Raw genomic sequence first — 13716 nt, 5'->3', positions numbered from 1 at the left:
CCCCCTGTGGCTGATTTAACACTACAAATTTTAGAAAATTTTGTTTTATCTAATCTTCGTTCCACCTCACCTTTATTATAGATATGTTGATGACGTCGTTTTGTTGTGCCTTGACGATCTCAGATTGTAGACACATTAGATCTTTTAATTCTTTAACAAACATTTGCAGTTCACCTGTGAGATTGAGTCGGATGACTCTATTAGTTTTTTAGACTTAAGAATCACTAAAAATAAGTAAACAATTCTGTCCTGACTGATTGGTATCAGAACCAACGTGGTCAGGAAGATATTTAAATATTTGTCCTTTCATTCGCGTTCCATTAAAATTTCTGTCATATCTCTCTTATAGACAGGGGCTATTTTACTAAGTAACAGTATGTTTGGGAAAAAAATTTGACTCTTATTCGTTCCGTTCTCAAAGACAATAGTTACCCTTCGCACTTGGTCAACAACATCATTATTAATAGATTAATTTATTTGCAAACTAATTCTAATAATTCATTTTCACCTTCTTGTTCAAATTCAATAGCTTCCTCTTCCGCCGCCAATACAAAGGAACTATCTGTTTACCTTTTTTAAGTAATTTTTCGTATTTTTAAAAAAGTTATTTTCTTCAGAAGGATTCCGATTAGTTTAGTTTTGATAATACGTTTAATTGCCTTTTTTCGGTTCTTAAGTCTAGAAACCCGTCTGATAGGGTCACCGATTCTGTTTACAGGTTGGATTGCAATGATTGCAACTGTGTTATATTGGAGAAAGTTCCCAGTATTTATAGAGAGTCAATCAACATATTTATAATTCAAAAAATCCAAACCAATTCAAAACGATGTTTTCAGATCATATGCTCAATTTCAATCACACTTTTAACACCTCCCATCCGGTTATCCTTTATATCGAAAAAAAATAGTGACCTTAGAAAATTTGCTGAACCTTTTTATTTCATTAAATCCTCCTCTTGTGTTAATAAACGCAATTCATCCCACCTTTTACATGATAGTTATCAGATTGTTATTGATTTTATTAAAAAAACAAAAAATTAATTTGCTTATCTCTTTTTATTATTTTTTACAATATTGTTTTTTCTTTTCTAACGTTACATGGTTTTCTTTTTCCTTTTGTTCAATTCCAGTGCAAGCACTGTTTGTTCGTTGCGTTCGTGCTTCGAGAATTTGTCCTTGATGCGTCCCTCCCATTCCTATCAATACGCCTCAGTCGATTCTGGATGTCGGTATGGGCGTGTTCTCGTCTCACAATTATGTATTTTATAACTTTTAGTCAAATTAGTTTCAAATCTTTTAGTTATTCATAACTTTTTCTAAAAAAATGTTTTTTCTAATATGTTATTAAGTTTAATTTTTTAAAATAAATTTTTGTTGAGTGTTTTTGTCCTGTGGTGTGTATAATGTTTCTCTATGCTACAATTAATCTATATTGTTGTTTATATTAGTAATAAAATTTTTCAAATTTTTGTAGTTGCTGAATGATGACACGCATCTTGTGTCGAAACGTATAAATAAAAGTTTTTACACTTTATACCTTTTTTATTTCGACGAATGGGCTGCTAGTTACTTTGAAATATATATTTATATATATATATATATTTATATATATACACCTAAGTCTGTTTTTACACGGAGATTGGTTCCAGAAAAAACCGTGTACAAAAAAAAACGTGTAAAAAAAGACATTGATCTTATACAAAAATGGGTGATTTGTTCCTAATCTCCAAAACCTATTAAAATTAGTGAAAAACAAGAATTTTTAGGGTATTCCCCTAAATTAGTGCTTTCACATTTGCTTTGACCAGTAAAAATTGTTTGTACGCGCTAAAGGGGAATTCACTTAAATCTTTAAGCTAGTGTTCGCGCAAACTATCGATACTATCGATGGTTTCAGACTTTTTTCTTTCATAAATACTTTTTTGTGATATGAACATACTTCGCAAAAATTAAATTTGACAAAAAAAATTTAAGTACATAAAATTTCAAATCGTGCTAAATGGAATAAAATCGCGTAAAAAATTAAAAATCTTCAATTTTCAAACTGTGTTATATCAGAACCGTGTACAAAAAGACCGTGTAAAAACAGCCTTAGGTGTATATATATATATATATATATATATATATATATATATATCATTCAAAATTTGCTGTGTGTGGGTGGTAAGAATCGGATTTCATGGCCGAAATTGAACTGGTAATGCTAGGCAAGGTTTGTATGATCAGAATTAGTTTTGTTCCGAGTAGATAAATTTAGAGATAAATGTTTCGAGTAGATAAATTTAGTAGATTATTGAGGATTACTTGGTAATTATCACAAAGTAACGAGGTATCCTTCTTTTGTTTATAGCGTATTTGTCTATTGTGACAAAACAAGATTCTGCAAAACGTCTTTGAATGGTGTTCCGTTCGTGGTAGAGAATACGGGCATTATAAAAATTGAAGGAGTGTTTGAAATTTTTTAAATGACCTGTTATCATATTATCTGTTATCACATGTTTGGTTTTGGTTGGGGTTTTTCGGATTATTGTCGGGTTGTTCGAGTCTTTTTATCAAAGTCCGGTGTCACCCACGTACGTGGAGAAGCATTCATTGCAATTTATTTTGTAAACAGTATTGGACGTACGTTCTATACTGGTGGGTGATTTTAGGTTTGTATAAAGGGAATTTAGAGTTAGATATATGTTACAAGTTAACCTGATCTCTACCTTATGAAAAAGGTTTCTCTACACTGGGGAGAGTTCTTTTATATATGGAGAGTTTTTATTGTTGAGAATTTGGAGTCTATTGGTAGTGGCGGATTTTATGAGATGAGAAGGATATGAATTGTTGATTAAAGTCATGCTAATTAGGGATAAATTGGAAGGCCAAAATAATTGCTTATCTGAGAGGTCGACTAAATTGATAATAGTGCCGATCTTCATACTTGAGGGGTAGTAAGAATGAAAGTTTAAATACCTGCCCGACCAAGTAGGTTTTTGGTACCGATTAGTAATAATACGATTGTCTATAGTTTTTATAATTTTCACGTCTAGAAAGCTAATAGAATTGTCTTGTTCGCTTTCGGAGGTAAAGGAAAGGTGCACGTTAAACGACTTAAAACTGTGAAGTAAATGTTCAAAATTTCCTGGTAGGAACGCAAGTGAGAATGCCATCAACGTATCGGTAATAAAAATGAGGATCTAAATTGTAGGAGTTGAAAACTTTCGTCTCTAAATGTTGTAAGGAAAGTTCCGCGAGTGCTGAAGATATGCAAGAGCCCATAAGTGTGCTAAATATTTGAAGCTAAAAATGCTCGTTGAATTCGAAATAAGTACTAGAAACTATAAATTGTATTGACTCGAGCGATACCGTTGTATGGCATGAGATTTCGTCCCATCTAGTAGTGATAGTATTGTAAGGGAACGTTGGTGAATAAGGAAACTACTTCAAGGCTAACTAATAAGGAATTATTAGGTATTGTGGAATCGCGGAGATTATTGACCAATTCAAAGGAGTTGGTTACGAAAAAAAAGGAGACTTCACAATAATTACCTGGTTATATTAATTTTTACACTGTTTTTAGATCCACCGATGATGACATTAAATTGAATGTTGAAATGTTTGGAATTAGAGATTAATTTATAGGTAAATCTTAGTTTTTTTTCTTTGACCGGCCTACAAGAATTTACTCATATATCTCAGCATCAAAAATAACCATTAAATCATATATATATATATATATATATATATATATATATATATATATATATATATATATATATATATATATGTATAGACTTGTTTTTTTGTTACCAATGCGAATATTAGCGCCAAAAATTGCTGTCAGACAATTTTATGAATATCTAGGTGTTAAATTGAACAAAAATAAATGCAGTTTTCTATTTTCCATGCGGTAAATCCCTGCACGTAACCGGTATATAACCAGCAAACAAATATTTAGTATTATATTATTACTTCTACATAATTTTACTTATAGATTTGTGTAGAAGTAACAATATGCTAATCAAAATATCTGACAAAATTATTAATTTTCGAAATGGAAATAGTAGGAGAATGTGAAATATTATTATTTGGTGTAAAACATTATTAAATGTTTTGTTCGTATTTGATACATAAAGTTCTCAAATTATTTTCATGTAAATATAAAAAATAATCAAAGAATTTTATTTATTCTCTTCGAAAATAATTATAAAATTGTTTTTGATTTCCATGCTTTCGGTTTTTACTTTCGTCACACTGTAAAAAACATGAGCTATGATTCGATCGCCCGGCCGACTAAAATGTTTAAAAATCCAACATCTAGTTGTAATTTTTTTTTAAATAATTATTCTACTGACATTTATTCATAAACTGTCTGGTCTGCAAAAGAATTATCCTGATATTTTATGGTCTCTATTTCGGCATTAAATAATTTTTTGTAATAATATGAACAAAAATGTTTGAACTGTTTCAAAACGAATTTCAAGTGCTTAATAAATCATTAGATATATGACGCACTATAGAACACAGTTGTGTCGAGTATTCTCCTCTCCGAAGAGGAAATCTTAAGCAATCCGACTTCAGATATAATAGGTCAACTCTTATTTATACAGTAAAACCTCGATTATCCGGACCTCGGTTATACGGATTCGCGATTATCCGGACTATCAACCGCGACCAATTTATATGTATTTACATACCTATAATTCGAACTTTTGCACGATTAATGCTGCAGTTTAGTATATGTATGTAATGTAATCTAAGAAAATGTATATGTACAGTACATAAGGAAGTTTCAATTTCTGAATAAACATTATTTTTGTTGATATCTATGTATGCGTTTGTTATTTTTAATAAATACACATCATTCTTCATACATTCGATTATCTGGATGCCTACCGACAACAATTAGTCTGGTTAATCAAGGTTCTACTGTATGCGTATACACACACACACACACACACATATTATATATATATATATATATATATATATATATATATCATATAATTTATTATATAGACCTATTTAATAAATAATATTTTAATACATCAACTATAGTCGAGTAATTGTAAAAAAGAAACATTTGTGAATATTTCTTGTGAAACATCATTATCTATAATATAGAATGTTGCACATATTGTACTATGCTATTTCCCAAATATTGGAAATATCCATTGAAAACAGAGGGCATAGCTGTTACATTGTCCCCTTACCACACTGCTGCTGTAAGTTTTTCGTTATAATGTTTATAACACTAGCGCTACACTTATAAAAATAATTATTATTCTTAAAAAATAGATATACTAAAGCACCAACATTGAAATAACATTAACCACATTTTCAGTTCAAAATTGGTTTTATAGCATATCACTTCAATATTTCTTCATGCATTTTTATAGCAATTGCAAGAAGTATATGTTAGTTATACTTCATACTTGTTTACAGTTCTAGTTATATATATTCTTCATACTGAAAACAAGTCAAGATAGGATAGACAGTTAATTGTAAACTTTTTTTAAAATTTAATAATCGGATATATGCTTAAAAACTTCATTACATATCCTTCACCATCAGAAAAACAATTATATATTAACAATATATTGTATATCATATGAACTTGTAAGTAGCAACTTTTAATGATGGAATACTTGATTTTTGAAATTCAATTCTTATCAACATCAAATTTCAGATTTTACACACACACACACACACACAGATATATATATATATATATATATATATATATATATATCCTTATTTAAGATTAGTTATATGCAAGTATAGATGTATGCATATATGCATGAGGGTGGTTCTTAATATCTTTGCCCCCAGTGGCTTAAATGCTTACAAATTGATAACTGATTTATAGAATTCTGAAAAACGGATTTAATTTTTCCCGTGTTATTTCCATAAGAAACTTTAGTTGGAGTGTGGACTACCTTAAAGTTACTATTAAGAGCTAAAACTTTCAGACAATTTTCTTTATCAATTTGGAAACATTTGAGCCCCAGAGAGCAAAAAAAAAAGTTCAAATATCCATATTAAGGACCACCCTAAATTGTATATCAATAAAATCAAAATTTATTTAAAATTTTGTATACTATAATGTATATATTAGATAATTTTACCTATAATTCGTTCAGCTTCTAAACCCCTATCAAAGCCTTGTTTCCTGTCATCACTCGATTTCTTTTTAGCTCCTTTCTGATCAGTAGAATTCACCGAATTTGATTTGCGCTTTCTATTGTTCATTGCCATATCTTTGCTCACTTCCTTTTTAACTGCAGATGAAATTAAGGCATCTGATTCCATAATCAGAATTAGCAAGTCAATATAAAGAAACTATTTGTAACACTTGAGTTAAAATATAATAATTACCTGCTTCATTTTTTTTCCTCTGCTCTTCAAAGGCATTTATTAGGTCAGGACAGTCTAAATTTTCTTCAGGTTCCCAGGTGTTATCCTCCTCTCCATACCCTTTCCACATTAAGTAATATTCAACCTGTAACATAATAGTTAAATACCGCATATAATTAAATTCACGCAGGAAAGTTTATATATTAAAAAAGCAACGCGTGAATGAAATATGGCGGCAAAATTTGATACGTTGTAACTGTCAGGTTAAGCTTAATAAATCAACTTATTTGAAATTACCTTGCCATTTCGCTCGCGCCTGTCTAAAATCTTTTCTACAGAAAACACTTCGTCGCCTTCTGTAACACCCTCTTCGGCTTCTTTCTCCTTTCTGCTCATTTCGATATCAATAGGTTATGAAAATACTAAAAATATTTATTACATGAATTAAATTGTAGACGATTTGAGATATTTATTTCGTAAAAAGCAGAGTTAAATGTACGAGTATTTTTAATTTTAACCGTCTCAATACAAATAAGATAATATTGTTTCAGAAATCACACAAAACAATTGTTATTTGTTCGTTCGGCCATTAAACAGTACCTGAAAGCCGACTAGCAATGGCGTACACCTAACTTAAATAAAACGATAAAACGAATAATGCACAACGAATCAAAAACACTAAATAAAATAAACTACTTAAATCAATTGCACTATTTTATACACTAATTAAAATATGCTAAAACGAACTATATTCTGTAACTGCAGCTTGTAGAGATTGTCAATTTCAGCACAGGGAACTTTAGCAATGCCAAGATCGGACCACGCACGATCCGACTTGCGTCGTTAGCACATCTATTGGGTTACGGACGAGTTTGAAATTTAGCGGTTTGATTTGCGCGCTATTTTTAAAAATTACATATTTGGTTCATATGACAGTTAATTTTTTTTATTTTTTGATTTGAACGTCTTGCTTTTAAAATAAATGAATGAGCTATTGTCATATTTATGGTATAACAACTAGATGAAACAAAAAAAAAAATACAAAACTAGTAGTGCTTGCATAGACCTACTAGTATGAGTGCATGGCATCGTGCCTTAAGGCAAAGTGCTTAAACTTTCTGTACCGGAAATTAAAATGTTTAAAAAACATTAATATTTTTTTTGAACAAATTATATTTTTGAGTTTCGACATTTTTGAATAAAGTTTGAAAAATTCTTTCTACATTTTGAAATGTTTTGAAAATTCTTCAAAGCAATCCCGCTAAGACGAGAGTGAAAAGATTTAAGCGCGAAAGCGCCGCGTTGCACTCAAACGGATAAACATTGGTACGGAACCCATAGAAATGTTAACAAAATTTGTTCTTATTCTTAAAATTTTTATAAAATATCTGATAATTTATGTGCATATGTCTAGTGGTCATTTTTGACCGCCTATTGGATCGCCGATACCGCTAGACCTGCCTTTCCATCAATTTTACCAGTTGTTTATTTTGTCAATACAAATAAAATGTTTTTTGAATCATGCAAATCGGACGGTTCCTTAGCTTTGAAACAGTATTACCATTTTTGTCACTTTTTGCCCCGTATCTTCGCAACGGGATGACCTGCCCTTGCCAAAACTAATCAGCATGTCTGCCAGTCAATACGAATCGAATGTGTTCTCGAAAACGTCGACGCAAAATTGTATCCGCACAAACACACATGCACACATACATCGATTTTTTCTATGGGCTATGGGAAATTAAAAATATAACCTATTTTTGCTATCTACATATTAGTTACGGTCTTTAAAATGATTTATATGTTTGCTATATTCAAATCGCATTTGTGAAATGTTTTAATTGGGTTTACAAATAAATCACTCAAAGGGCTATATTAGTATTTACTTCATAACTGTAGATAATTATTTGCTGGAATCCTAAAAATCCGCAATTTGTATATGTCAACTAAATGCTATGCCAACTAAATATAATTATCACTAGTTCCAATTAAAGTTTATTTTCTTGTAATAATTATTTATTAATTCATTTATTTTCAAATATAGACAAAATTATTCCGTAGGTTGGTAAAAGATATAGTTTAACCTCATATGGTTTGTAATATTATGCAACAATTTATGATAAATAAAAGATCAAATTGTGTATTAATTGTCATTCATACAATTTTGCTATAATAATAATACAATATGAAAAACTTTTAACACACACGAAAATATTCAATTTTTATGAGAAAATAGTAATGTTTAAAAAATGGTGTAAAAAAATACAATATATTGTATTCTGTAATTAAATGGGAAATTGTTTTAATTTCTACAGATCACATATCATTAGGCCTTTCCGAAAAGAGCAAAATACGATAAGCCAATTACAAATCATTCCTACTGTTACTAGCAGAACACTGGTGTCGGCTCGCAATCCATCGGTGAAAAGACTTAAGCAGCATGTGAGTAATTCGCAAATCATTACGACTAATTCGATCATTAGCCAAGGCATATACATCACCACATTATTCTGTAGAAAAAAAATAAAATAATTATAATCTAATTTTAAATTATATAAATCGAAATGATACAATAACAAACTTCAAAATTTTATTATATATATATATATATATATATATATATATATATATATTTATTTTATTTTATACATATTTCATACGCAAACTTGTTCGCCAGTTATTAAATTTTAGTATGGTGTTTAAGATCGAATATTATGCAAAAATAAGAAATCAAACCTAAATTGTAAAAACATTTAGAATAATTAACCCTTCCTCCACGGGCGTCGCCAATAGGCAACATTCACGTGAGTATATTAAATTATTGAGAATTCTAATTTGTAATACTAAAGAGGTGTAATTTTATTTAGATATAGTTTTTTGATGATTAAAAATCTTAGAATATGTGTTGTGCCTGGTCCGTTTATTAGCGTTACTGGGTGGTTCACTGTTCCGTACAGCAGTGTCACTTCTGTGGAAAACACTGTCTTAGCGAAATGGTTTAATTTGACGATTAAAACTAATTTAATTTTAATGATGGGCTTTTTTTGAATTGTTGAATAATAAACTTAAATAAATAAATAAAAATAATAAATAAGTCATCAGTTGTAGTAAATAATAATATAGTCATCAGTTGTAGTTAATTTCCAATCAGGAGGTACTTAAAATATCATATTGTAAAATTATGTTTATTATAAACTTTGTTTCTTGAAAAAATATAAAATTAAAAAAAAAGAAATTACTTCGAATATGACTCCATCTTTGTGTTTCAGGTTTTTTCTTTATTTTTCGGTAAAATAATTTACAAGATTACTTTAAGATTACAAATTATAAGGCTCGACATAGATTATTACATTCTATTTCAGTTTATAAAATGCTAAATCATATTTTGACAAAAGTACAAGTAACCTTTTTAAGTTCAATTATTGTAGAATTTAATATATTTTCAAGTGATATTCATAGCATGAAAATTCTAGAAAGTTGCAATCGGTTCGTATTGAATAATTGAACAATAAATCAATATTAACCACCCATGATACACCGCATTAAAACCAATCACTTTATTATAGAATCTATTTTGTTTTCAAAATATTTGTATATTATCTATGATTTCATGTGTTCAATAGGCTTTTATGATATTGCGACACTGCTACATATTAGCTTTTTAAATTGGATTACACATTATTGACCATGTTATTATAATGTTCGAACACTTTTTAGAGTCAACAATGTGTCACTTACGCTGTTTGTCGTGATGTGCAGCAAATTGCGATGAAAAGTAAGTAAAAAGTATTTGTTTATTTATACATAAATAGAGAAATTATTATTAACTTACTGTCACTACACCGATCACCATCAGCATATAATATTCAAGCATTACTACCGATGTCATCAGTTTTAAGTCGCGTTCCAATTCGGGGGCCAACACTGTTTGGTATTCCGTTCGATATCGCCAGAGATTCCTTGGCAGGGTAGGTCCTCCATTTAACAATCTCCGGATGTCCAAGAATGTTAAATACTTTAAAGGAATAATGTCAATTAGTAATAAGTTTTATGATAAAATTATATATATACATCTAAGTCTGTTTTTACACGGTCTTTTTGTACACGGTTTTGATATAACACGGTTTGAAAATTAAATATTTTTAAATTTTTTACACGAATTTATTCCATTTAGCACGATTTGAAATTTTATGTACCTAAATTTTTTTTGTCAAATTAAATTTTTGCAAAGTATGTTCATATCACAAAAAAGTATTTATGAAAGAAAAAAGTCTGAAACCATCGATAGTATCGATAGTTTGCAAACACTAGCTTAAAGATTTAAGTGAATTCCCCTTTATCGCGTACAAACAATTTTTACTGGTCAAAGCAAATGTGAATAGCACTAATTTAATTCTTGTTCTTAAAAATTCTTGTTTTTCACCAATTTTAATAGGTTTTAGAGATTAGGATCAAATCACGCATTTTTGTATAAGATCAATGTCTTTTTTTACACGTTTTTTTTTACACGGATTCTTCTGGAACCAATCTCCGTGTAAAAACAGACTTAGGTATATATATATATATATATATATATATATATATATATAATTTGAATTACTGTATGTCGCTAAGAAATTCTACATGAGCCTTGTCAGATATGACATACGCGACTACAAAATATTGAGAAAAAACAGTTTCACCATAGAGCCGCGCCAGTCATATGTTTGTGACATAAAATAGTTTCCAGAAATTTTGGTAAGCAAAACTCAATTATCAAATAGTGTTACCATGACCCATGTGAAAATTTTTCTGACATCATCGCGGCGATAAACGTGTTAATGAATATTCGGTGTTAATGATACTGTTTAATATGCTCGAGAACATTTGACGTTATTTCTGACAGTTACCATTTTAAAACTACATTTCAAAATTAAGAAAGATCAGTTGTTTTCATCAATAATGAATGAAAACAACGCATTTTAATAACATTGCCTGCTATCTATTGTTATATATTTACTAAAGAATAAGACGATAATTACTTACGAAGCCTAAAGTGCCAATACACATCACTGTCCATGATCCCCAGTTAAATGGTTGTAATGTACATAGTCTTCTGTAGAACTTATGATGCCGTTTGAAATGTGGTCCCCACAAATTTTTTAAAGGTGCCCTCATTGCTCCATTTGGCATGTCATGAAACGTTTCATGTATTGAGCATGGAAGACCAAGTGTTGGTCTCTATTGAAAGCATGTTACTAAAATTTTGAATTTTTAAGCGGCACGTACCAAACGTAGTGCCATTTTTTCAATTGTTTTGTCATTTATTATCAAACGTCATACGTGTTTGAATTCAGATGTATCTAGACGAGAGTGTATTGTTAATTAAAGCAGCTTTAATTTTGATTTAATTAATTCAATAAAACTTGAATTAATTTTTACAATTAATCCGCTTTTGAAATCGCATTTCTCTACCGTTTCACCGGCACCAAAACCACCAGCCTTCCAAGATTCATTAAAGTCCGAGACGAGCAACGGATGGGTTTTCCTCGTGAATGATCCTTCACATCATAAACAAAATCAATATCTTTTAAACATCCCATTGTTTTCAAAAGACACAGTTTTATTACTAATATTTTTCTATTTAAATATTTGCCTCAATTTAAATCCTTAATAACTTATAAAAGTTAGTGCTTTTTAATGAAGCAAAAACTACATTTCTTAGATTAAAGATACTAGATACTGGTACTTATATCTCAGCTTCTTTGAACCTAAATATTTTTTTACTTGCAATGATAGTTTGAAACAGAAACTAAGGGACCGATTCTGCCGCAATTTTATGAAAAGGTCATGTTATGAAGAATTTTCTATAGTAATATAGACAAAAGTTATGCGGTTGGTGTTCAGTCAGGCGAATTTCTCAGGTTTTCTGATGCAAAACATAACCTAAAAGCCGCACAAATGTCAAAAAAACGATGTTAGATAAGTGTGTGTTTCTGATACCACTAGATAACATACGAGTGACGTTGCAGTTTATGTATAAAACGCCGGAATGAACAGCAAATACATGATATTTTGACAGCATTCAGTATGATTCATTCGCATAATGTATGGAAGTCGGAGCGTAACATAGCTATGCCGTAACATTTCTCTGTTATGCGGCAGAATCGGTCCATAAGCTTGCTATGAGTAAATAAGAAAAAAAGGATTATTTTATTTGGCTATATATTTTTGGTCCAATTTATTTGATTTTTGAAAAAATAGTAGAATACTATTGATATTTTTTAGCATTATATAGAGAAAATAGAAATTATCCAGAAATTTTAACATGCGTAATAATTTACATCTTACTTTACATTTTACATAAAGTGTAAAAAATAAATATGTATATTTTACAAATAAGTAGAAATTATTTTTTATTAATTTTTAATCGATTATAAATCCATTGTTTTCAGTTCATTTGTTGTTAAAATCTAAGAAAAAGCTATAAGTGAAAAATACTACATAAATTACTTTCATATAAATGTGTAAACAGAGTGAACGAAATTATCAAAATAAAACCATTATTCCATATTCAATTATATATTTAATGTATAAGCTATATACTTAACACTTAAAATAAATACGAGCTTAAATAAAATAATACTGCAATAACAATAATTAATTGGTGATTGGCCTGGAAATCAGACAAGAATCAGTTTTTGTACTCGTTCGTAGGGTACTTTATAAATCGGAGGATTAAGCAAGTAGTCAGTCTTAATTAGTCAATCATTCACCCTTAAGGTGATAATTATGTGCATGTTGATTTTTTTACGAAAACCACATCCAGATATATGTCAGCAACACGTATTCTTATTACTCACAAAAAAAAATTCTGTTCCATTGTTACATAATTGAATGCGATGCTAAAGTATTAATTAATATTGTAATATTAAAAAAATAAGCAAAAATTATAATACGAAATCTATTGGGAATTATATTAAATTTTATGATACATTAGATTAATACTAATATTAATAATTTATGCGTAATACTTGCAAAATTTTAAATATTATCGAAAACGTGTTTTACAGAATTTAAAGTACAATTAAGCCACCAACGAAGAATTTTGAAATAAAATTCACAATTACAAAATATTGATACCGTTACAGACATTGGTACGTTTTCCGCGGCAAAATGTTTCTAGGGCGTGCGAAGTCATTTCTTCTGCGGTTCGAGAACCAACCCTAGCCGCAAAGAGCAGGTCCCAGGCGAATACGTGGCAGGGCTTTCGACTCGACAACAGTGCTCCGTCTCGAGCCAAAACAACTACAGAATCATTCGTAGCTTCGGGCATTGCCATAAGAGATAAAGCACAAGAAGGTGGTAATGTTGGCTCAGAAGACATAGCCACGGC

At 29.7% G+C, this 13716-nt stretch overlaps 2 protein-coding genes across 2 annotated transcripts in view; both read right to left on the bottom strand.

Annotated features, from left to right (window-relative positions):
* Positions 1–7158, bottom strand: part of LOC113377085 (chromobox protein homolog 3-like) — a gene marked incomplete in the record, with an annotated part of 9056 nt that extends 1898 nt beyond the window's left edge. The window contains 4 exon segments of the mRNA XM_026617276.1: positions 6113–6286; positions 6363–6486; positions 6639–6763; positions 6942–7158. Coding sequence (XP_026473061.1) covers positions 6113–6286; positions 6363–6486; positions 6639–6737 — 397 coding nt within the window.
* Positions 7159–8650: 1492 nt separating this feature from the next.
* LOC113375008 lies at positions 8651–11498 on the bottom strand. Its single transcript, XM_026614962.1, has 3 exons — positions 11367–11498; positions 10174–10356; positions 8651–8851 (listed from the first exon to the last, which is right to left on the bottom strand). Exons 1-3 carry the CDS (start codon positions 11496–11498, stop codon positions 8651–8653), a joined length of 516 nt encoding a protein of 171 aa, XP_026470747.1.
* Positions 11499–13716: the final 2218 nt, after the last annotated feature.

The sequence above is a fragment of the Ctenocephalides felis genome, unplaced genomic scaffold (assembly GCF_003426905.1).
Source record: "Ctenocephalides felis isolate EL2017-DRISC unplaced genomic scaffold, ASM342690v1 CF-g0.4_SCAFFOLD_01886, whole genome shotgun sequence".
Lineage (NCBI taxonomy): Eukaryota > Metazoa > Arthropoda > Insecta > Siphonaptera > Pulicidae > Ctenocephalides > Ctenocephalides felis.
Note: the sequence above shows the minus strand (reverse complement) of the source record. Positions and strands in the feature narration are given on the sequence as shown.

Bases quoted from the DNA above. Each gene is read 5' to 3' on its own strand.
- LOC113375008 (XM_026614962.1), bottom strand. From the start codon at position 11,498: ATGAGGGCACCTTTAAAAAATTTGTGGGGACCACATTTCAAACGGCAT. The intron at 10,357-11,366 runs GTAAGTAATTAT...ATTCCTTTAAAG, and splicing joins GTATTGGCACTTTAGGCTTC to TATTTAACATTCTTGGACAT. The intron at 8,852-10,173 runs GTAAGTTAATAA...TTTTTTCTACAG, and splicing joins TGGTGATCGGTGTAGTGACA to AATAATGTGGTGATGTATAT.